This window comes from Balaenoptera ricei, chromosome 1 (assembly GCF_028023285.1).
Source record: "Balaenoptera ricei isolate mBalRic1 chromosome 1, mBalRic1.hap2, whole genome shotgun sequence".
In the NCBI taxonomy this organism is placed as follows: domain Eukaryota; kingdom Metazoa; phylum Chordata; class Mammalia; order Artiodactyla; family Balaenopteridae; genus Balaenoptera; species Balaenoptera ricei.
In genome coordinates, this window is record NC_082639.1 from 87287154 (window position 1) to 87313759 (window position 26606).

The 26606-nt window shown below is 37.6% G+C and overlaps 1 protein-coding gene across 1 annotated transcript in view; it reads right to left on the reverse strand.

Annotated features, from left to right (window-relative positions):
* Positions 1-20878: 20878 nt before the first annotated feature.
* PLPPR5 (phospholipid phosphatase related 5) overlaps positions 20879-26606 on the reverse strand; it is a 125050-nt gene continuing 119322 nt past the window's right edge. Inside the window, exon 6 of the mRNA XM_059900389.1 lies at positions 20879-20971. Within this exon, the coding sequence (XP_059756372.1) occupies positions 20939-20971 (33 nt within the window). The 3' untranslated portion in view covers positions 20879-20938. The remainder of the gene's footprint in view (positions 20972-26606) is intronic.

Consider the following 26606-nt stretch of genomic DNA (forward strand, 5'->3'; position numbering starts at 1 on the left):
TCTTCTGTAAAATATGTGTGTATGTTTATGTATTTATATTTATGAAGCATCTTCTAAAATATTCTCAGTAGCTAAAGAGAATAGGATTTTACAGCTATCTCTGGCTTTAACTACAGGGTACTATCAAAGGCTTGGGTTTTAGATTCATTTATTCTTTCAGCAAATATTTATTTAACTCCTGGGGATAAAGCAGGTTCAAGGTTCTTTCTTTCTTAGAGCTTGAATTCCAGTGGGAAGACAGATAATAGATAAATAATAGTAGTAAACAAATACATGATTTTGCATTTTAATAAGAGCTATGAAGAATAAAAGCATTATTGGAAAGGAAAGTGACTAATGGCTGTGAAAGTCGCTATAGAAAAGCAGGTCAGGGAAAGACTCTCTGGAGAGTGACATTTGAATTAAAACCGAATTATGAGGAGTCAGCCTGGGGTTGTCATTTTCTGGACAGTAGACACAGCAAATGTAAAGGCAAGAAGGCTCTTGACATGTTCTCGAGGCAGAGTCAAGGCCAACAAGGAAGAGGGTGGCAGATGATTATGACTGAGGCTCATTCCTCATGTCTGTAAGTTCCTTGTGGTTCTAAATCACTTACTGTAAAATAGGGAAAATAACATCTCTTTCACTGGGTTGTATGAGGATTAAATATAATCACGGATAAAATATTAATCTGTTGGGGTCATTTCTGAAGGATTGTGGAACTTCCTGGGAGAAAGGAATAAGTAAACAAGCTTCATCCAGCAACAAATGCCTCCTTCATAGAAGAGACAGGTTTCTGAGCACAGAGCAGGTGCATGTCAAATTCAGTCCCCTATCCAATTCATGTCTGATTACTGTGGACTCTGTGGAATTAAGGTGCTCTTTGGTGACAGAATAGGGTGAGCTGGAAGTAAAAAGTTATAAGTGCTATTTACTTTCATTTAAAACCCTTTAAGGTATTGGAACACAAGCAAAAGTTTTTGGGGGTCCACATGAGAAAGTACAAATCTAACACGTCTTGAGAGTTCTGTCTATTTCTACAGAGAACAGAGCTGGTTTTAGTGCTTTAGCTTCAGTGGCAACACACCTCTCATGAGATGGCAATCCCCAGGAAAAGAGTCGAAAAGTCGAGTGGATGAGATAGTTCCTGGAAGATGTGGCACTCCTTAGCAGAGGCTGCTGTAGTGCCTGGAAAATAAGTGGTGCCCAGAGGGAATGGTGGTAATCGGCTGAAGAAGCACAGGTGTCCATAGGGAGATAGAGATGTCTGGTGATGCCAGAGCCACCTAAAGAGCAGTATGGTACCCAGAAGATGCTGTGGTGGCAATATCCAGCATTACTGCTTGGTGTTGTAGCCAGACTATCCTGGCAAAAGAGGAAAGCAGAGAGACAGAGAAAAAAAGGCAGAAGTGATATTGTGTAATAGAGTAACTGACTGGTAGCATGTGTGAAATACACTCTGAAGATTTACCGAGAAACTTGGGAGTTGGATAGCCAGGGACTGGGGACCTGAATGTTAAGAATAAGAGACAGGAAAATGTGTGTGTAACACTTAATACTGTGCCAGACATATAGTAAATATCCATATAGAGTTGCCAGATGAAATACAGGATGCGCAGTTAACTTAGAATCTCAGATGAACAGTGAATAATTTTTTAGTATAAGTGTGTCCCAAATATTGCATAGGGAATACTTATACTAAAAATTATCCATTGTTTGTCTCAGACTCAAAGGTAGCTGGGCATCTGTATTTTAGTTTGCCAAATCTGGCAACCTTATGCCCATAAAACTTCATTTGTTTTTATGGTGCCCTATAGCTTAATTAATTGCCCCTCACTATCTGGAAGCCATTTTCTGTGTAGCAAACTTCCCAGCAGGTTTATTGTAGTTGGGTTAAAAATTATTTACTTAAAACACAGTGCCACCTAGCTGGGACTTGCTATTTAACTATTTCATGCCCATTACATGTAAGTTTCATCCAAGCAGCCACAGTATGTACTATGTCGCAAGATTCAATATATTATGTTACCTATTGGGAAGAACCCCTTTTATCTAATGGGCATTTTTTCTTGACATTTTTTCCCCTCTAATCAGACTGCCTGCATCTCTTAAATACTTAAGATGTACTCAAGCTGAGAGCTTAGTTTTGAAGGAACGAGGCAGTGAATTACTGTTTGAGGTGGAAGAAGTCCTTAGAGGGAAAAAGAATTTTGGCAGGGAGGGGGAACCGTGGTGAGGGATTCCAGGCAGGCTGGATTGTGAAGAAATTAAAAGAGGGACATGTGGAAGGAAACTTAAAACTCAATTTAGTCTATCACTTATATATGGAATCTAAAAAATGATACAAATAATTTGTTTACAAAACAGAAATAGACTCACAGATGTAGAAAAGAAACTTATGGTTACCGAAGGGAAAAGGGTCAGAAGGGGTAAATTAGGAGTTTGGGATTAACAGATACACACTACTATATATAAAATATATAAAGAACAAGGACCTACTGTATAGCACATGGAACTATATATTCAATATTTTGTAGTAATGTATAATGGAAAAGAATCTGGAAAAATATATGTATATATATATATCTGCATCACTTTGTTGTACACCTGAAACACTGTAAATCAACTATACTTCACTAAAAAAAACCCCTTAATTTAGTCTCCTTCAGAATTTTGTCTATATTCAGCCCTGGCTATGGCTCAGGATATACTGGCTTTGATACTCTGGCTCTAGAATCAAATTTTCCCCCTTCCAGAGCAGACACAACATCGTTAGAGTAAATCACAGTTCTCACAGATTCTTGTTCCTTTGGTGGGGGGAGATAGATCCCCCTGATTCCTAGCCCTGAGTGGATTGCTCCTTCCCTGTCCACTCTAGGCTGCAGAGTTAAGCTGCTTCTGCAGCTGCATACAGTCTCAGGGAGAGCAAATTCAGCGACGGATTAGCCATACCTGCCATGAAAAATGGGAGTTTGGGAGATACGGTTTGGCAAAATGGACCAAGAGTGATTTAGCATAAGGCTACCTTTAAGAATGTTTTGGTTTGTATGTTTAGGGCAAGAATAGCAAGAGCCAGGCAAGTTCCCAGGCTAATGTCCCGGGACGCTCTTGGTAGATCTTGGAGTGGGCGTATCACATGGAGAGAAGCAAATGGGAATGAGAGTTGGCAGCCCAGGGCTGCGAGGAGCTGTGTTGAAATTTGGGTCCTTCTACAGCCTTGAGAAGATCCCCCCTTCTATGCCTAAGTCTCTAGTCTTGCAGAGGGTTGGTTAACCCATCCACTGTTATCCGTGTAGGTGGATGGAAATCACACGAATAGAGTCCTATTAAGGCGTGCTAGAAATAGAAGCCTCAAGGGGCCACAGGTGCCAAATATGGCACATTTCCCCACAATTCGCCCCCCAGCAATCGTGCCAGACATTGCTAATCGATCCCTGGATTCTTTCCAATGGAAGCCCAGAAGCAGCTTCACTCTCAGTCTTAACTGAGCAACCCAGGCAGCAATGTTTAATATCGATTGGAAACTAATTTGACATTTCCGGTCAGAGACCAGATTCTGAGACAGCACAATTCCACTCTGCTATGGGACTAAAACAAAGATTGGGAAAGGCTGAAGTTCAAAGATAAGGATACAAGTCAGGACACAGGTCATCTCCTGAGCTTCATGACTCTGCTCTCAGTGTGTCTCTGAGACCCTTGAAAATGGAGCACTTTGAACAAAGTGCCTAAAAGTGAAGACACTTTTGGTTCTTGGTTTCTGGTTTTGGTTCTTGTTATATTACGTGGTATTTTGATTTTGTCAGTTTGGGGTTAGTTAATATTTAACTATTAAAAAGGTCTTCCCCCTTCCAGGTGATAGCATTAGTTGAAAACCAAAAAAAAAAAAAAAGAGAAAATTTGAATACTTTCCGTACAACTATGCATTGTGTTTGAATGGTTTTCAAAATTCCTGTCATATAAATTGACTTTTTGTTTAGACTATTTTACTTCCAGGCTGTGGCATATATCTGACTTACATCACAGTTTATTTAATATCCTCTGCCTTTCACAGTCATCAGCAAGATTTTAAAGCAGATATTGATTTATACGATGTAAATGCCAAGGCTTTTTATCTTACCCTCTCCACCCTCCAAAACTCCCCTCCCCTTGTCCCTGTACACCAGTTTTTGACTTGTTTTCACAAATGCTGACTATATTGACCCTGTAGAATGTGCTTCTTACACTTATAGGCAGACCTGATTGCTTAAAATGAGCACCACATTGATCTCTTAAAAAAGGGGCCCACTGTTTGATCTACTTTTGTCAGGCTCTGTCTGCTTTTAGCCTAGTGGCTAAGAGCAGAGAATCTAACTTGGGTTTGAGTTTCAGCTTTATACCTTGTTATCTGTGTCACCTCGAGTAAGTTATTAACTGTAAGTGTTATACTCTCCTTATATGTAAAATGAGGGATAATAATATTAATGATCAAGGTGATTTGTAGGGATCACATTGGCTTATCCATGCACAGTGCTGGCACATAGTGAGAGATCAATAAATGTTAGTCATTTTATGGTTATCATCTTCTCCAGCCCCTCCTCAAAGATAGTTTAACCTTCTTATTCTCCCCCCAACCCCGCCACCTATATTCTCTGCTCCTTTACATTCCCTAAAACCAATCTAGATCCAGACAAGAGATATTTAAGTGGATTCAGCATAGACTTTTAGGAGTAGCGATCCACTCCTTCCTCCTTCCCCTCTTTCCCCCCTTTTGTCCCTTCCTCTCCCTTGCTTCTTTCCTTTCTTCCTTTCAAAAAACATTTCATAAGGGTCTTTTAGGGACTATGTACTGTCATAGGTAGAGAGGATAAATGATAATAAAAAGTTGTCTTCTCTTATGAGGCACCAATGAATTAACACTTCTGAAGCGCTTTAGGATAGCCTGACATATAAATGCTCTCTAAGTGTTTGTTAAATAAACCTAGGTTTCTGCTTCATCCCAATGTCTGATCTTAATCTTCTATTTCCACTGGTAATCAGATCCTTATTTGATCCTCATGTTTTCGTGCCTGTTGTGATGACAAGTCTATTTTATACTCTGATCACATCAGGACTGAGGTTTGCCTTTATATTTTTCTTTGGAGGCAGGGCAGGGGGGAGGAGAAGAATGTCAGAGGCTCAGCCCCACTGCCCCACCCAGCTCAGCGGTTTCTGAACCAATGCCCTGCTGGTAGATATATTCAATGGCAACTGCCTGTTGGATCCACACTAGCAACTTGGACGCTGTTCTGTGCTCTTTAATATGTGTTGTTCCACTCTGGGCTCTGCTGAGACTAACCTACTCCATTACCTCTTGTTTTCTATTCCCCTGCTATCTTCAGGTATTGTATTATTACCTACCAGATTGGCCTTCCATTTAGGACGAGCAGTGGCCACCATGCCTGCTACCTCCCAGCCCCATCCTTCAGTCAGATCTATCCCATTACAGCCCACTCAGTAGTTCTGCTCTTTGAAAGAAGCATGAGGCTTATTTCTCTGCAGTATTCCTCTTTGTCATCAAATATCTCTAGTTCTTAATTGACATATAAACAATATTTATAAAGAGGCTGCCAAGTAGATGTTAGGCATATTTATGAATACCTAGTAACAGCCGATAGATGAAGTTGAAGTCTTGATAGTAAAGAATGTGGACTTTCTCTGTGTCTGTCTCTGACGGTGACTTTCAGGTAGTTCGGCAAAAAGATGATGCACTGACTAATCTTGAGAACAGTTGTTTTTTTTCACTAAGCATTATTTTAAAGTAAACTTTATTTCAAAATATTTAGGTTTACAGAAAATTTGTGAAGATGATACAAGAGAATTCCTATATACCCACAGCCAGTTTCCCCTATTATTAGCATCTTACGTTTCTATGACACATTTTTCACAGTTAATGAACCAATAGTCTTTCATTATTAACTGAAGTCCGTACTTTATTCTAATTTTCTTAGTTTTTACCTAATGTCCTTGTTCTGTTCTGGATCCCATCCAGGATATCATATTGCATTTACTTGTCGTATCTCCTTAGACTCCACTTGTCTGTGATTATTTTTCAGACTTGTCTTGTGTTTGATGATCTTGATAGCTTTGAGGAGTACTGATCAGGTATTTTGTAGAATGTCTCTCAGTGGAGATTTGTTTGATATTTTTCTCATAATTAGACTGGGTTTATGGGTTTTGGGAAGACCACAGAGGTAAAGTGCCATTCTCATCACATTATATCAAGGATACATACTATAAACATGATTTATGACGATTGATATTAATTTTGATCACCTGGCTGAGGTAGTAATTGACAGGTTTCTTCACTGTAAAATCATTCCTTTTCCTCTCTTTCCATACTGACTCTTTGGATGGAAGTCACCAAGCTCAGTCCCCACTTAAAGAGTAGGGAGTTATGTTCCATCTCCCTGAGGGCTAAGTATCTACCTAAATTACTAACACTTATGCTGCACAGATTTGTCTGTTCTCTCCCATGTACTTATTCAATCATTTATTTATATAAACATGGGATCATTGGTATTTATTTTGTACTTTGGGTTATAATCCAATGCTACTTTATTTATTTGGTTGCACAAATTGTTCCAGCTTTGGTCACTGGGAGCTCTTTTAGTAGACCCCTGTTTTTCTTCAACATACCCCCATCACTCTGTGTGTGTGTGATCATTTCCTTTCTTTCTGGCACTACAAGATGATGTCCCAGGCTCATCTTTCCTGCCCCAGTCCTAGAATCAGCCATTTTTCTGAGATGCCCTGCTTCCTCTCACTGAAGAATGATATTAAAACCAAGAGGTAGGCACTGAGTGTGCTTGTTGCTAGTGGGGTGCCGTTGCTTCTAGGCCAGTCTCTCTAGCTACTGTGAGGCCAGAGGGGGGTTTAGATTCATTTGAGCAGTTGCAATGAAGAAATGCATGGGTTATATGCCAGTTGGCAGTGGAGTGAATGGGAGATGAGAAATTTTCAGTAACAAGTAAAAAAATGGTAGAAGGGAAGTGGTAGCTTGAGGTGGAGCCTGGATGGTGACCTTCCAAAGGATCCTGGGAATGTTTGTATCTAAAGGCAAGGATCCAATGACAATGAATGAAGAAATTCAAGACACAGGACAGGGCAGACAATTGATTAAGGAAGCTAGATTATTCTATCTGGAAAATATCAGTAAGATAGCAATATTTTGTCATGGTTTTCATCAATATCTTCCAGGGAGACACAACAGATTAAAAATGTCAAAAGCGGGACTTCCCTGGTGGCACAGTTGTTAAGAATCCGCCTGCCAATGCAGGGGACACGGGTTCGAGCCCTGGTCCGGGAAGATCCCACATGCCACGGAGCAATTGAGCCCATGCGCCACAACTTCCGAAGCCCGCACACCTAAAGCTTGTGCCCCGCAACAAGGGAAGCCACCACAGTGAGAAGTCCGCACACCGCAGCAAAGAGTAGCCCCCGCTCACCACAGCTACAGAAAGCCCATGTGCAACAACGAAGACCCAACACAGCCAAAAGTAAATAAATAAATAAATAAATAAATTTATATAAAAAACGTCAAAAGCAATTACTCATAAACTATTGAATAATTGTTTCTACCTTCATTTTTTCTTCTTTTTTTTGGTAATCAACTTTAAGAGATATTTCAAATACATGTGATGGTAACATTTATATGGTACATTTTAGCTCCTCAGAGCACAGTCATATTACGTCTCCCATTTTACTCTCAGAACCATCCCATGAGATAGGATAAATATTATTCATCTCCTTTTTACAAATAAGTAAATTGAGGGATTGAGTTTAAGTAGCTAGCTCAAGGTCATCCTATTAGCAGTGGAAATAATACTAAAAGTTGGGTTTCTGTACCGTTAAGCTTGTATTCTTCCCACTGCTTACCCCAGGGTTTCCTAACCTGGGCACTAATGACATTTTGGGCCAGATAATTCTTTGTTGTGGGAGCTGTCCTGTACATAGTAGAATGTTTATCCACATCCCTGGTCTCTAGTCCCTGGATGCCAGTAGCACACTCCCCTCCCCCAAGTTGTTACAATTTCTCTAGACATTGTCAAACGTTCTCTGGGGACAAAATTGACCACCTGTTAGAGAACTACTGGCCTTAGTTAATAATCTGCTTTTAAGCAATAGACACTTCTTTCCCCCCCAAACTTCAACAATTAAGATCTCAAATATCTTAAAATTTTAAATCCACATTTTATTGTAATGTATTAGAAATAAGTTCTGGCTGATTACATCATTCACCAAATTTCAGAGTTGTATTTGTTTAATATATAGGACATCATTTACAATAGTAATTTAATATAGAAATAATAAAAATGCTAATTTGAGGATTATAAATTAGGAAAGGATAACATTTGGTCAGATTAGAGCACATACGTGTTAGGATTTCAATCAAGATTAGATCCATGGAGTGGGGAGGCATTATTCTCCATGGCCCTTTTTTTTTTTTTTTTTTAATAATTTCACTTATTTATTTATTTATTTATTTTTTGGCTGTGTTGGGTCTTCGTTTCTGTGCGAGGGCTTTCTCCAGTTGTGGCAAGTGGGGGCCACTCTTCATCGTGGTGCGCGGGCCTCTCTTGTTGCGGAGCACAGGCTCCAGATGCGCAGGCTCAGTAGTTGTGGCACACAGGCTTAGTTGCTCCGCGGCATGTGGGATCTTCCCAGACCAGGGCTCGAACCCGTGTTCCCTGCATTGGCAGGCAGATTCTCAACCACTGCGCCACCAGGGAAGCCCCTCCATGGCCCTTTTAATTATAATTTTGAATTCATTATATAGGAGGGAAGAACAAATTACTTTAACCTTTGTATTCTATTGCTTTTGCGACAAGTTAATTGCTAAAGGGATGTGGCCTGTTAGCTTAAATTATACATAATGGCCCATCTCTGGGAACACTGCCTCCAATGCAATGAGCGTTATGCTAAAATACCTTTGTTTAGCTCACAGGAAGCCTCCTGACCAGGCTCGCCTGTGAATGACTGCAGTAAGGAAGAAATTAACACATCCCTTCGGGAGTCTGACTGGAAGCAGGACTTTACCCCCTCCCCTTTTAGTATAAGAGAAGCCTGAATTCTAACTCAGGGAAGATGGCTCTTTGGGACACTAGTCCACCATCTTCTCAGTCTGCTGGCTTTCCAAATGAAGTCTCTATTCCTTGTCCCAGCAACTCGTCTCTCGATTTATTGGCCTGTCGTGCAGCAAGCAGTACAAGCTTGGACTCAGTAACAATTATATAAACAATGCTACTGTGAAAGTGCTTGTTAAACATTTGATAAAGGTAACAAAGTGACTGAAATATATTTTTTAACTTGCTAAAAATTTGCTCATTCTAGATTTCACTTTTCTCTGTTCTCTTTAATCTCATGCATTTACATATATGATTTTTACATCACAGTAATTACAGGGTATAATTTTCATCCTTTTTAACTTAAAATTATATCATAAACATTTTTCCTGTTGCTTACATAATGTGCATAATTATCATTTTAATGACTACATAATATTCTACATAGTTGCTAAGCCATAATCCATCTAAGCATTCCCCTATTGCTATATATTCAGGTTGTTTTTGATATCACAAATAATACTGCAACAATCATCTTTGTGATTATTAAATTATATTACTTTTGGAGACAGATTCACAGGAATGAAATTACTGAGTCAGGGTTATGAGCATTTTAGTGGATCATGAAACATATTGCCAAATTGCTCTCCAAAGGGATTTACACTGCCAGCAGAGATATATGCTTGTATCAGTTATATTACATCCTTGCCAGAAATAGGCATTTTAATCCTTTTTTCTATGTTGTATAATTTAATAGGCACAAAATTCACTTTGTCCTCTGTTGTTGATGCTAATGATCTAGGGTGTTGGGGAAAGGAAAGAAACATTTTGTGGGTGCCTACACTTGCTACGCACCATACTAGGAAATTTATATTCATTGCCTGAAATATTGACCCTAGCACTGTCTCCCCACTTCAGTGTTTCTCAATAGCTCTCATCTGCTTCACTTTCCTTTGTAACACTTATAAATATCTGAAATTATATTACACATTTACATTCTTCTTTATTTTACTAATTCCTCCAATAAAATGAAAACTTGCTGGAGGGAGGGGTTTTGTCTTGTGTGTTATTATCTGGGATAGTACTTGACACACAGTAAAGCCTGTATAAACATTGTTGAATGAAAATATGAAGGATTTAATTAATTAATTTCAGTTCATAATCATGTCACCTCTATTGGCTGGCCATTAAGACTGTTTAGAGATATATGGTGCTGTCTTATCCTTTCTGGATACTTCCCCACTCTGTTGCATTCAAATATGGTCAAGCATGGTCTATCTGCTTTGGTCAATGAAAGGTGAGCAGAAGTGATGTATGTGTTAGTGGGGTAGACTGTTTAAGAGTCAGGCACACTCATCACTGTTTTTTCTTCCCCTCTGCCAGAGTTAATGCCTAAGTTCCAAATAGTGTCTTCTCTGCCAGCCTAGGTCTCAAATTTAGAAGGGCTATGAAATAGATTAGAGCCTCCAAGTAATCCTTGGTAAATATACTGTGTGAACCAGAAATAAACAATAATTACTTTGGGCTGATATTTGAGGGTTGACTGTTACTGTAGTAAAATCTAGTGTAACCTAACTAATGCAGAGTTTAGTATGTATAAATAGTGTGGTCTAAATCACAGAGCTGGGAGTGGAGAGGCCAAGATTCAAACCTGGTTCTGCCTGTGACTTTTCCACTATCCCAGAGTACTATAGATAGTAAATAGGAGTATTATTTTGTTACGGCTGTGTACTACAAACTGGGTGGCATAAACAAGAAAAATTTATTGTTTTACAGTTCTGGGGGCTAGAAATCTGAAATCAAGATGTCTGCAAATTTGGTTCCTTCTGAAGGCTGTGAGGAAGAATTTGTTCCATGCCTCTTGCCAGCTTCTGTCTGTTTGCTGGCAATTTTTGGAGTTCCCTGGCAAGTAGAAGCATCACCTCAGTCTCTGCTTTTATCTTGTTTTTCTTTTTATTGAAGTATAGTTGGTTTAACTCTCTGCTTTCATCTTAACATAGCATTCTCCTTATGTGTGTTTGGCTGTGTCTAAATTTCCCCTTCCTATAAGGACACCAGTCTTATTGGATTGGGGGCCCATTCTACTCCAGTTTGACCTCATCTTAACTAATGATATCTACAACTACTCTATTTCCAAATAAAGTCACATTCTGAGATGCTTGGGGCCAGGACTTCAACATGTTAATTTTAGGGGGACACAATTCAAAAATAAATGCCGTGAGCTTATGTAAGGGTGTAAATAGTGTATAACAATTCTATGACTACATCTAGATTAACCTGGATTGAAGAGAATTTTCCTTACTATTGCTTCTGTTATCCTTACAATGTCCTGGAAGTCTGTTGAATTAGAAAGAGCCAGCAATAATGAAAAATAATGGGAGATGAGAAATTGCAATATTATCTTTGTAAAATATATATTGTCAAAGTGAACAGTGTTAGAGTCTCAATTGATGGTGGCCCAGCTGTTATGTCCATATGTCTTTAGCATTTCAAAATTAGGACCAAGTATTCAGAATAAATATAAAGGCATCTAAAATGGTAGGGACGTGATCCCAGATGTTGTCACCATATGTACAATGAATTTCCCATTTAAAAAATACCAAGTCTGTATCATTTGGCTTATCTGGTATAATATACAAGTTGATTTCCTAGCACAAAGCATCAAATCACAGATAAAGCAAGCTAGCCAAGAGAGCTTGAAATTTTCATAGCATTGAAGTTTTACTTTCAATCATTGCAATTTATGTTCTCAAAAGTTGAAATTTCATTTATAATAAAAATGAATTAATATTGAACCATATGCTAAAAGAATTTTCTAAGAGAGCAAACATAATGATCTGACATCTGAGTTCTTACAGATTATGACTTAGGATAACATCCAGAAATCTCATGTTATACTTCTTCACTTTTAGTAGTGAGAAAAAAATACCTTAATTTAAGATGTACTTATCTACATCACATATATAATCATGGCCCCACTTTTGATGATTGGTGGCACAGCAAATAAGTCAGAGTAACAATAGTGAAAAAAGCCCTCATATTTTATTTCATAAGAGAGTTGAGTCCACTTTAGCCTAATGGACTTAATTTTACATATAATAGCACTATGGTTATCTGTGTTCTGTTGGCATTCTTCAGTTCTTCTGTAGGACACAACTACAGGAGATGAAATTTTAAGGCAGTGGATAGCTGTTAGGACCTAAATTGTGTTCTGCCCAAAATTCATATGTTGAAGCCCTAATCTCCAATGTGACTGTATTTGGAGGTAGGATCTTCGGGGAGATAATTAAGGTTAAATGAGGTCATAAGAGTGGGTCCTAACCTGATAGAACTGGTGTCTTTGTGAGAAGAGGAAGAGATATCAGATCTCCCTCTTTCCCTATGTGTGCACAAAGGGAAGGTCATATGAAGACACAGTGAGAAGGCAGCTGTCTACAACCCAGGAAGAGAGGCCTCACCAGACACCAGTCTTGCTGGCACCTTGATCTTGAACTTCCAGGCTCCAGAACTGTGAGAATATAAATTTCTGTGGTTTAAGCCACCCAGCCTGTGGTATTCTGTTATGGCAGCCTGAGTTGACAATACAATAGCCGAATGGAAATGGGTGAGAAGTTTGCTAAGAGAGATAAATTCAAGACAAGAAATAATGAGAATTAACAGCAGAGTGCAGAGAAAGCCATAAGAAGGTGAATAGGAAAAAAATACCAACAATCATAGCTTCTGAACTTCTTTAGATCAAGGGAACAAAGTCCTCTATATAGCTCTTTATAACTCCCAAGAGCTTTACTTTATTAGAGCAACAAAAATGATTTATGTTCAAAAGGCTGGGTGGGAAAATGTTGGGTGGGTTAAATTATGTATATGAGCTAGAATGTGCACAATATAATTTAGAAAAATTACCTAAATTATCAAGCTTGAGTTATTTGGAAAAAAAATCACTTTTCTTTGTCTCTCTCCTACTCCTTCTACTGAATAGTCTGAATAGCTGAGATAGCACTCTAATACAAATACATTTCTATCCACTGATGTGACCAGTATTTCTTAATTTGATCATATAAAAATAAGTGACTCCCTTTCCCGTTAGATCTCTATAATCACAATAAAAAAAAATCTAAGGGGAAAGGGAGTGGGAGAGGGATAAATTAGGAGATTGATATTAATTTATACACACTACCATATATAAAACATATAACCAACAAATACCTACTTATACCACAGGGAACTATACTCAATATTGTGTAATAACCTATAAGGGAAAAGATTCTGAAAAATAATATATATATATTTATATATACATATACATATATGTATATGCATAACTGAATCGCTATGCTGTACTCCTGAAACTAACACTGTGTTGTAAATCAACTATACTTCAATAAGAAAAGTAAAAAAGTTTAAAAAAGAGACCTAATAATGAACAATTATGAGATTACAAAGTTCTTATGTATTAATAAAGTAGAGATAACATTTCTTTTAAAAAGAAAACTTTGTATTATATATATATTAGGGATTTTAGATGTGTCTCTTTCTCTGTGTTTATATACAGGTCTCTATTTAGGTCTCTCTATATAGACAGTTGTATATATATGTGTGTGTGTGTATATATATATATCCATATAGACAGACAGTCTTTACTTTGTACAGTAGTGTGGGACCATAAAACATAAAATGACCATGCAAACCGAATCAATGCAAAAAGATCTTAATAAGCGATGGGGAATATTACAGTTAATCTGCTACCTTTATTTTTTGGTCAAAACATTAAAGGCTCCCTTACTGTCAATTTTAAATATGTAGGGAAGTGAAAAAATTAGCAAAACTAATATTTATTTAGTACAATGTAATTTAAAATGATGGAAACATTTTGAATTAAATGTTTTATTTCTCTGTAAAAAATTTATCCAGAGCAGCCTGAACAGTGCTTGCTGCTTTCTTCCTGTCAAATAACTTACTGCACAGAGTGATTATTTTCTCTCTGCCTTGGCTAATTGTCATACTCCTTTCTAAGTTTACCCATAATTTATCCTTTGCACTTTCAATGTTGTGAAAATATCTCCAAGAGTTCCTTTAATGTGATGTTTTTGGTCAGAATCACTTCTCTGGGATACCTTCATTTTCATCACAATCTCATTCCTTATTTTGGTCAATAAACTCACTTTTACTCAATTTCTCTGGCTGCAGTCAACATTCCCATGGTCAGCTATATCTTCTTTTATGCCATTTATGTTTGATTTGAATTTCCTTTTCAGCGTTATCACCTTTTCTTCTTTGCTGCCCTTCCGTCTTTATTGGCCAGTTTCCTCTTTTAATTATGCATTTTTAAAAATGTCCCATGGATTTGTCACTGGGAGATAAGGGGTCAACACAACTGCATGCTTTGCTGTCTGTGTGTGAACAGAATGACACACGTGCAGTGAACACTGACAGACTTCAAAAAAGTGATATGATTGGTCACTGATCATTATGTGCATGTTATTTACCTAGTAATTTATGAAATGAAGAGTTAGCAGAAACATGGTACTTTGTGCAAATACTCAGTTATACCATGGTAAATAAAATCTGAACACTGTTGTTGGAGAAGTGGTGTTATTTACTTGAACCATGTGTCTTATATAGTTTGGGCTGCTATAACAGAATACCGTAGACTGGGTAACAGCAAACATTTATTTCTCACTAGCCTAGAGGCTGTGAAGTCCAAGATCAAGGTGCCTGCAGACCTGGTATCTGAGGAGAGCCATCTTCCTGGTTTGTAGGCAGCCGTCTTCTCGTATCCTCACATGGTGGAGAGCAGCAAGAGATGGAACAAGCTCTCTTATAAGGCCACTAACATCAAGAGGGCTCCACCCTTGTGATCTAATTACTTCCCGAAGTCTCCACCTCCAAATACCATCAAGTTGGGGATTCAGGTTTTAATGTATGAATTTTGGGGGGACATGAATATTAAGTCCGTAGCACCAGGGTAACTGAAGTTTTAAACATCAGAGTTGCACAAAGCAAGCGCGCGCACGCACGCACACACGCATACACGCAAGCACACAATTAATGTATCAGAACATGGTCTTATATTTCAATTAGTCTCTTTCTTTTTTTCAGGTTTTATTCTTTTGCTTCAATCTCTTCCCTACTCTTTGCTCAGATGTTTTTCTCCTTCTCTCTCTTTCTTATGTGCCTACAGGAGAAGAGCTAGGAAGGCTTTCTGGGAGAACCTAGGAGAGCTTCAGCAAGCTCCCCACTGCTCTCAGTTAAGTACTGGGTGGACAGTTCTCTAGACAGTTTATTTCAAGGGCATTTTGGGGGTTTAGCTGGAGATTGGGGAGGTGCATTCTGGCTCAGATACAATGAGCTTGCTCTCTATTGTCATTCGTGAGTTTCTCGTGCTTATCAGAATAAATCCGTGCTCAGCACATTGAGGAACTCAGTTCAGCTAGGCTCTGCTTGAACCTTTTTAAGGTCTAGCTGCAGGAAGTCTATGGTAGATTGAATGCACAAATGGCCCTTGTTCTCCACCCATCTTTGTGTCCACCCCTCTGCAATGTGCCTTTGCAGCTCCTCCCTCACTCCTTGGAAAATGGCTGGCCTTGGGACTTGCCTTGGCCCATCTCAACTGAATGAGATGAAATTGATAATGTGCCAGAGTCTTGCATGTTTCTGCTCTAACTTGGCCCCGACGTGAAGCAGCTTAGCTAGTCTGAAGGAGAGACCATGCAGAGAAAATTTCAGTTATCCCAAGTGAAGCCATCCTAGACTAGCCTACTTCCAGATGATCCCCATACATTGGAGAACGTCCAGCCAAGATCAACAGAGCTGTCAACTTGGTCCCGGATGCATGAATGAACCCAGCTCGGACTAGAAAAATGGCTCGGCTAAACCATAGATTTGTGAGAATAGTATTTGCTTATTATTATGGCATTTGACTTTTTTTAAAGCTCAGCAATAAGTAGTACAGTGTCATTTATAGAGGCAAAGGTGTTTTTTATTAACTTTAGCTGTTGCTGTAATCTATAAAAATGTCCTTTGCTTAGTCCCAAGAGTAGGTAGCTGGTAAACTCCAAACCAATTCTCCCACCTTAACTTTAAACAGACCTCTTAGGGCACCATCAGTGTCAGAGCTGCTGATCTATCCAACCTGGAGGAGTAGGGACCATGTCTCTCTTTCTAACCACTGTTTAGTTGGCCCACTGCAAATTTTCTGGTGTACAGAATCTCTCTATAATATTTGCTGAATGAGTGAAGGCCTAAAGGCCTTTTTGAGGAAGAACAATATCTCTAGGGAAATCTGACTAATACTCAAAATGTATCAATATTTTGGAAAGGTTTTTCTTTTTCTTTTTTAAATATCAAATTTTAAATACACCTTTTTTCCTCAATTTTAAAATACACCTCTTTTCTAAATATCAATTTTAAAATGCACCTCTTTTTTTCCTCCTGGGAAGAAAAAAAACTTTTTCCCCTTTTCTACAAGTGATAGTATTTCAGTGCAAAATGAAAATGGAAATGAATTTATAAATGCAATAATATGAAGGTCAACAGGCCAAAGGATGGTGTAAGAATCACCCTCATTAATATAGGCATCTTTGAGACATAAACTTTGAGTTTTTGTCTGATTGTTGGAGGTAGTTGCGTGCCCACTCATCTGTATTTCTTTTTGTCTGGAGGTCCTTGTGAGCAAGTCCACAGATTTGAAAATGGCAGTGTGAGTTTAGAATTTAGATCCTATAATCCATCCATGGCTCACAATCTTGGGGTGGTGAGAGCAAACTTAATTTTTACTATACTTTGATCATGTCCTGAGGCTCTATCAGTCCAAGAATCAGCTATGATCTAAAGTGAAGGAGACAGGAAAGAAGAATTTGAATACTTTTATTTTTTCTTCTTGGAAGAGAATCATTCATTTAAAATCTGGAATAAATTTCCTTAATTGATATTTTAAAAGAATCATAACTCACAAAACTCATTAGAAAGACTATGCCTGCCAAATGTGAGATCCATGTTTGTAAGGTGTAAATAGAACCATTTGGTATATGTCCAGGGAAACTTTTTAGAGCATAAAATAAAAATTTAATAAATGGCACCCTAGAGGCAGGAACAACTGAGCACGGCCCCGTGGGGCTCCTAGGCACAAAGACTATCTGTGTCCCCCGTTTCTTTGATTACAGGAAACAGCCTTCATTCAGCCTCCATGACCTTCCCTGAGTTCCAGTGGGCAGATCCAAGCAGTTGTTAATTAGGGAAGGGAGGGGATGCGAGACCAGGGATAAACAAACAGTCAAGAGCAGCCTTGGGCCAAGTTCCTGTTTCCCCATTAACGGATACACACAACAATATCTTTGAACTATTTTGCAGATACTGAAACCCCCTCCAGGTGGGAGAAGTTAACGATTAACGATGGTATGCTGCACACAAGCATGTAGACTCCAGACCAGTTGGACCTGAAGGTTGATGATATTGACTCCTGCTTACCTCCCCACGAATCCATCAGAAGAATGTCCATGAGCTGATCACACCCTCTTTGAACAATTACTATAAAACTTCTATCTTCTCCAAGGTAGGGGGCACATAGTTTTTTGAGGCAGGAGCCCACTGTGTCCCCTTTTGCCTGGCAAAGTAATAAAGCTACTCTTTTCTACTTCACCCAAAACTCTGTCTCCAAGATTTGACTCGGCACCAGTGTACAGAGAAGCTGAGCTTTCGGCATCACAAGGTCATTTACAACTAGTCTTTAGCATCTTGCTCATACATAGGAGGCAGATTATGTAGTAGTAGATTGTGTACCTGCTCAGTATCCCATATTGTCTCCAGGGGGTTGTGATTTGTAAATAAGGAAGTTGATGAGATCCCAGGATGGCCCATGGGATGCAGAGGGTCTTTTAGCTGCCCAAAGAACTGGTCCAATCTGAACCACTGTGATCCCCTTCCAAACATTCTCCAGTCGCTCTGGCAATCTGACTTCCATCAGGATAGCCAGCATTCTTTATTCCTCTACCTCCAAGAAAGAATTAATACCTGGGGAAAAAAAATCAAACTTATTTTTTTTAATTTAATTTTTAAATTTTATTTGAAAAATACAATACACAGCAGAGAATTATTTCCTCCCCTACTGCTCTTTCACAAAGGAAACTGTATGGTAAATGTAACTGAGATATTTGGCTAGGATAGATCCTGAGAAAAGAGAGGCCCAGTTAGAAGTGGAATAGACAAAGTCTGTCAAAGAAGGTTCACCTCTCTTTTAACATAAAAGATCCTTTTAGATAATCTAAGGAATCAGATAAAACATGTGCAGAATTTCTGCCATGCAAACAGAGACTACTGAAATTTTCAGGCTGACCAATTTATGCTGACCTGGGCCCCAAGTAACTAGAATAAAAAGATGTTTTTATCAGAAAGACATGTGTTTGCCTGCTTTCACTAGACTATTTATGTACATATTTACAAATGAATATTTTCTTAAATGCATTTTATCATTATTCTCAGCAACAGCATCATGGTTAAGGGCTCTTTGCTGACTTTTTGCCTTATGCATGTGTATCTTTTTATTCTTCTGAATTTCCTTCATGGCAGGATCATTCACTGCACAATCTTGGGTCCATGACATTTAAATATTACAGATGACCTTACTCTGATCCTGGTTTAAATGTGGATTTCTGAGGAACTCTTAACTCCTGCATTCAGACCAGGTTTAACCAGGTACAAAGACACATTTATATATAATATATAGCTAAGGCTTCCAACAAGAAAAATGTGACTAATTGGTTCCTTGAAGACTGATGCTAGAACCGAGAGAACAGATCTCTTTAAGTCTTACTGGTAATCCTGCCTCCTAAGATATTATAATCATTCCCTCCACTTTCATTGCCAGTAAGTGAATTCCCCATCACTATTATTGCCTAAAAAGTCTTTAATGAGGGTCAAAGGCATTCCAAGCTTTTTTTGTGTTCTAAATTTCTACCGGAACTGAATTTTCTAGAGAAGTCTGAAAGGTAGAAACGTGAATTTTCTCTTTGTTTTTTTTTTTTCTGGCCCTATTAAAAGTGCTTTAACTCCCATGGTGATGAAAAAGAGTAAGTAACATCTATTTTGGGAGTAATGGACAAGTCTTTGGTTATATTTATTTTCTGATTTCTGTTAAAATAACAGAGAAAATTAAAAGTTTATTTCCTTTAGCTCTATCAAGGTTGGGAAGAATCTTCTCACTCAATTAACCACTTCTCATATAAGACAAAGCTACTCTGTGCAGCTTTGAAAATCACAAAGTTGTTGTTGAGCAGTACATTGAATGGTTTTCTCAGAGTCCAATTTATTTTCCTTATATTATGATTTTCATCCTTAATTCCACATGCTCAGTGTAAGGGAAGTCCCTCAGGGCCTCTCCTGAGGGGTGGGGTTAGGGCATGGGGGTGAGGGCTGCAGGAGAGACATCTGATTTAGGTTTTGACTTTACAAAAGACCTCACATCTAGACTCTTGACGTTATTTTTAAATAGGATTATAAATTGGTAAGTATATTGTTGTGCTTTGAAAAGTGTTCATTCTTAAAACACACGTTTAAAATACAGCATAACTTTTATAACTTTATTTTGGCATTTCTTCATTTTTTGAAATGTAGATAGTTGCCCAGGACTCCACTGACCTCTGAACGGCCTCGATGTGTCCAAAGTGATATGGCAGCTGTGGCATATTTAAAAAGAATACTAGGGTCAGAAAATCTAAATTTAAACTTTAACTGCCTCTTACTAGTTGTGTGGAATTGGGCACATTATTTAACCTGCCTTGTCTTTATTTTTCTCATCTGTAACACTAAAGCCAAACTCTTAATGTTTACCCAGGGTTACTGTGAAGATTAAATGAAATAATAAATGAAAATGTACTTTGTAAACTATAACGTACTACACATACGCAAAGTAAAATACATTAACTACATTTCTTACTTTTATATAATTTAAACTGCGTTGCCAGGGTGTGGTTCTTTGCTATTTAAATTATCTGGAAACTTGACTAGTAAAAGAATGGAGCCTTAGACCACTCTTGAGACAATTATCAGTGGAAAAATGCTCAATAAATAGGTATCATTGCTAAGGATTTAGTCACTTTGACTATCCTAAACACTGCCTGAATTCAAAAACTACAAGTCAACAATTAAACCACAACTGTCAGGAACAAAAATCCAAATAAATAATTTTTAATTATGATACATTACTTATTACAGTAAAAATTGGCATTTTCCCCTTCAAAAGCAGAAGCACCAGTCTTAGAATTTATAGTATGAATGGTATTTTAAGTGAAATATAGCATAATATTATGTGCAAACATTATTTTAGTACAGAACATACTTTCTAAAAGTAAAGTAATTTCACACACTGAAATCTGTTAGAATGGAAATAAGTCATGCTGAATAATGAAATAAAAACCCCCATGACTTTCAAAGTCCACTTCAAATGAAACATGGTATGCTGCCGAATAGAAGATACATGAAAAATTAAAAAGCTTGACTAGCTCAAAATAGAGGGACTTCTTACACAAATATGACTCGCGAAGAGGTTTCTTTTCACATGGTCTCAGTGATTCTGTGAGAAACTGAAGTGAAGGTTTTATTTCAGAATTAATTTTTGTTCATTGGTCATCATTTTTTATTGAACACCTGCCTACTCTGTGTGAGGCTTTGTTATAGGTGCTGGGGAGACAGAGAAGAAAGACACAGTCCTGCCCTTGAGGAGCTCACAGTCTAGTGGGGGAAACAGATAAGTTGACACTGATTTTTAAATTATAAAAATGATTAGACAACTTGATAAACTTTTTTGTCATCAAACACACTTTGGGTGTTATGAATGGATGGTGAAAAGGGACGACGTCCAATGCAGTGAAAGACCATCTGCTTCAATATCATGTGACTTCTGCGAAGGCAGTGATGTGGTTCTGCAAAAAGGAAAAGGAATTACAAAGTCAGAGCCTTGGGAAAACTGGCTTCGTAAAAGATTCAGTGCTTTTACAAATAAGCATTAGCCTCATATAAAACTGTAGCCCAGGTATGTTTAAACTGCAAAAGCATACAGCATTATTCAAATGAGTTGTACATATTATTACATAAATTTGGCTGCTAATTATACATTTTATTCAATATTATTAATTAACCAAATAGAGTAAAATGTTATACCTGCCTTCTTCAAAATTAACACTGAAATTTGGAGAGATAAAAATGGCAATTGCAGACATGTTAATATTCTGTTCAGCGTTAATGGAATTTTAATGCTGCATGTTGGAGTTTCAGATTAATTGCTCCCTGTGAGACAGATGGCATAGAAGGAGTGGTGAAATGTTCAGACTGAAATGGCATTTGTTAGTTGACAAAGATCTCCTTTAAACACTTCATTTTTGATGCATGAATCCAGACTACAGACTGCAATCTCTGTTGTTTACCTCATCCAGAAAATTCTTTAAGGAGCTTTTAAACTTTTTGTTGTTGTTGCTTGTTTAAGCAACTGAATTGTGTACAAAGGAACCCTGCGGAATGGCTAATATTTAAATGGTTTCAGACATGCAACAGGCCATACCATGGCTGCTGAAATACTGCAGTGGAAAATCGACATGACATAATTAATCATGCCACATATAGGTCATGTCAAGAGCTAACTTAAGTGACAGCCCCAACCAATAACAGCAGCATTATGGAAGGGTTTTACCATCAAATTACCTGTTTGGAATGTTTTTCATAGTAGCTTGGACTCTTTATAAGTCAAAGGCATCATAAATAGAATTTCACGTAATGAATGCATGCCATGAGATTTCTTCCGTGTATGTGTAGCTCTTTTCAAGTTAAGGTGTTTTAAATAGCTAAAACATTTTCTGAATGTATGTGAATAAATTAAAATTCATTTTCACTGAATTGAGGCATATTAACCACAACTAGAAGGATATTACTAACCACAGCTTAAGGCATTATTTTCTAGGTGTGACCCACTTAAGCCTAGAGAAAAACAATATCAGTAAGAATCAGTAGTGAGCAGAGCATGCGGACCCTTTTACTAACTGCTGACAAGACCTTAGATACTTTAATTTCCCATTTAAAAAAAATGCATGATGAAAACGTTGGCAAATTCAGCAGTTCATCTCTAAGTTTTCTTGAGTTTTCCTTCCAAAAGCACAAGCATGACTTTAGGACAAAAAATATTTGTCAGAGTTATATAATGCACTAGGATTGAGTAAAAGCCATAAGAAGTGTGGAAACAGTACATCATAGTTTTTATTTCCAGTGGCCCCATGGGGACTTGAAATCTGTGAACTGAAATAATACAGTTTGATATACAGTGCTTCAGTACAAAACTGACAGGAGTGCACTCTTCTGGACAGGACCTAGCACATAGTAATTTCTGGAAAGATGTTAAGATATAAATTGAAGATTAATCGGTCAGTGGCAACTGGAGGGTAGGGAAAGGGGAAGACATGACAGTAAAAAGAAAGGAAAGGAGATTAAAACAAGGGAGAGAAAATGGATGTTGTTCCAAAGGCCACTGGTCTAGGTATCAGTGTTCCCTTAACCTAAATAATAAAGTGTCCACAAGGCTCATTAAATTTGCTGAAGATGATCCTAAGTGAAGGGGACAACCATCACCTTGGAAGATAGAACTGAAATGTTAAAAGACCTTAATAAAGCAAAGAAAGTATCAGAAACAAATCACTGATAATCAATGCAAGGGAGAACACAAGCAGAGTAAGAAAAACCAAGGGATAGGTACAAGCTGGAGAGAGTGACAAAGAATGTGCAATGACTGACTATAGGGAGAGCATATGAATTATCATCTAAACCTGGACATACTGGGGGAGAAAAGGGATGCTAATCATACACAGGGATGACAGGCTTAAACTGGGGCTGTCCCAAATAGGGACGCGAGGTCACCTTAGCAGTGAGACATTGAACGGATAACTGTAAGTGTGCTATTGAGAACCAGGAAATCCTGGATTCAGTCTTGCCATTAAAAAGCACGTTTTGGTGACCACTAGATCTTCCTTTCACTGTCCATAAATTCTGAACGATACTACCCCTTTCTTTATGCTAAGTCATTACCAGGTTAAATTTCAAGGGTAAACAGTTTGTTTCCAGACTGACTCCACTTTCAGATCCCAGGGCTCTGGGGAAATGCCTGCTTTTTCCAATTAGTACCCTTTCACTTTCACATCACAATTAAGTTCTAATCTCTGAGTTGATTTTTCCTATTTGACTGGAATTAGAAGGGTTCTACTTGGGGCTTATCATTTAAAGGTGGTCATTAGATAAACAGATGAAAGTAAATAAAGTGACTATGCAAAGGGAAGAGAAAATAAAGGGGAAATTTAATAACAGTTTCCAAGTACATGAAAGGAGCAGACAGAGAGCACAGGGACCATCTGTTTATTAATTTCACTAAGAGCAAATAAACCCACACCACAGACTGAAAGAGACGGACCTTATATCTCAGTATGCTTTAAGAAATAAGATGAATTCTCATCTAGCACAGGAGCAGTTTTTCCCTGAAAGAATCTAGAGAAAGGACAAACTAATCACTTAAAGTCCTTACCATCTCTAAGACTCTATGATTCTATATTATAACAATTACATGCATGTAAATGTATGATTTGAATTATTCAGATGGTATAATTCCTATGCAGGAAGTTATGATATTGCTCACTTCATCAGCATTTTTCTCAGTAATATTTAAAAAAACAGAATTGCACTTAATATTTTCAGATCACCTGTCTTGAGGAATGGACTCCCTATGAGGCAAACTAGGTGACAAGGATTTTCCCCTTTTAATCCGGCTGAATTCTTAATATGCAATACTAAATCTTATTAGTAGATGATAGTGCAAACACTCAACAGGCAAACCAAAAACTCATGCATAGAAGCTTAATTCAGAGTCACAAGAAGAAAGTGGTCATATAAATCATCAGTGCAATTATACATACAGAGGATTAGAGTGGAGATAACAAAGCTTGTGTCCGAAGAGTTGAAGATTAGAATATGCTACATCCATTAGAAAGTGTTCATTCAAGTCCACAGCAAATCAGTGAGCAAAATACTGAATCCAGTCCTTGAGTGCAGAGGTTCCATGGAAAAACAAGCGCTTGTTTCTGAAAAGTAGTTTTGGATTCTTAAATTTGATAAACTCTAAGTCTCTAGCATGTCAATTTTTGAAGCCTTAAGTTCTTTGTGAAAATTTCTGTTTTCCTATTTATTCTATACCCCCAGTTGTATAAATTATGCTTTGGAATTTTAAAAAGTTACTTAAAACAAAATTGTCATTTACTTATGACATGAAAATTTGGTGATGACTTGCCACCTGACAAGATCTGCCACCCGCCATTTCTCTTTGAGAAAACAGAGGGAGATGCAAAATGAGCACCTCAGGTAAGAAAACAAAAAAGTCACCACTATTAAGGGCTATTTCATTAAGGAATGCTAATTTCCCATTAATGAGTGAAAAAAATCAGTGAAAAAACAAAATATATTTGAATAAATATATTCAAAATTTTATATTGAATAAAAATAACAATAACAACCCAAACAATCTAGAATCTAGATCCCTTTTCGTTGTAATGGAAACCTGCACAAAAGGACACAGTTTCTGTATTTGCCTTAGCTTTGCAACCAACTCCAACACCAGTGCGCTCTAGCGCACATACGTTTATTGCCTTAATTGAAGGTGTTCACAGTGGCTGATTCCCATTATCCAGCTGAAGAGCCTTGCAAGACAGCCTTTAAAGGACCTTCCCTGTGAATTTTCTTCTTGATCACTCTCAATAGGTTGGATTTGGGACACCTACAAAATGTATTTTATATATTATTTCAGTGTTTATTTAAATATTGACTGACTTACTTGGATAAAGTGCTAGTCTATTTAAAGTTCTACGCTGTTACATTGCTGGACCAAATACTGAGGTTAAATGTTGTTCCAGTTTCTTTCTTTCTGGATGATTATAAACAGCTTTTGTTTTTTAACAGGAGGTTATCAGCAATCAGCTTTTACGCTAAACTTAAGCATAAAATGGGATCTGTGCATATGATGTCTAACTCAATGATTTGTGTCCTCAGCTCTATTGGTAAGGAAGCTGTGTGGCACAGTGGACTCTGCAGTCAGGTAGTGTGAATGTCAAGTGTTTGAAGGTGGGCTCTGTACCAACTGAAATTTTCACAAGCAATTTAACCCTTCAGAGACCTAGCTTTCTCATTCGTGAAATGGAAATAATAATACCTATTTGAATGGATTTTTATTAAGATTAAATGAGATGATATGCACAAAGGTCCTTGTCTCTACTCAAACATATCATTATATCAATAGTTGTCTGTAAAAGCCAGAGAAACAAGATAAAAAAGTAAAAGAAAAGAAAGACAAAGAGAGAGAATGAAGTCAAGAAGATTTTTATAATTGGTTGGAATTTCACAATGCTATTGTCTACAATTCTAATATCCAAACAAATTTTAAAACCCAAATGTTTCTGGTAAAATTGGTGCAAACTCATTTGGTGGTAAAAAACAAACCTGAATAGCTGTGAGGCAATTTGTACTCTGTTATGCTGTGGAAATATCCATCTTTGATTACAAAGTGATGCCCAAGATCCTGCTTGTGTAACAGAATACACAGTATTTTTCCCTAAAATATAAAACATTTTAATCCTGAAAAACATCTAGCACTAATGATTTAGGTTAAGGAATCATGGTCCTATAATAATCAACAATTATTACAGACACAACCTACATTTTATCAGGGGAAGGTGGATGGATGTCATACTCCCAAATATTGGCTATCTTTATTTTGCTATTTGCTTCCTTCCTTCATTCACTGTGTCTCTTGATGAAGGCAAAATGAGTAAGAGAAGAGAGAAGGAAGAAGAGCAGTAGCTTATGAAGTGTGTGCTCTTAGACTCTACTTTGTCACATTGTTTTCCTCCTGGTAGGTTGTGAAGTTGGTGAGTATTTTAGAAAAGAGAAATGGTGTTAGGTCCATATTAGAAGAAATTATTAGAGAACTTCAAACTTGAGACTACGAAACATCATAAAGTTCATCTAAGAAATTTCTTGTTTTAAAAAGTTGGGGATGTGAAGACATAAAAGATAAATGTGACAGAACCAGAGTTCTCTCAGGAAAGATGACTTTTTGGGAACTATTTCTTTTTTTTATAGTGGTTCTGTTTCAATTCAGAGTTTTATATTAGCTCAGAGTTTTGTTTCTTCGCAGGAATTTCCTTTTACACCAGTCTGAGAACAACTGCCAAAAGGTACAGAAAAGTGATTAGTTAGCAATGTGAGCACTGCCAGGTATATACAATCAATTCTCTCTTAAAATATTATTTCTCTGGTAAAAAGAGCATTGCCTAAAAAAGCAGTAATCCTGAATGATTCTCAAAAAAAGAAAAAATCTCTGTGTTTAAATACTTCTGGGAACAGCTGCACATTTCTTTCCTTGCTTAGAGCTTCAGGGGCATAAGGTATTGAGAAGATGTGTAATAAACTCTTGGCTTTCACTGTAACTCAGTGTTTCCCAATGCACCGACATGAAACTCCCAAGTAAGTCTATTA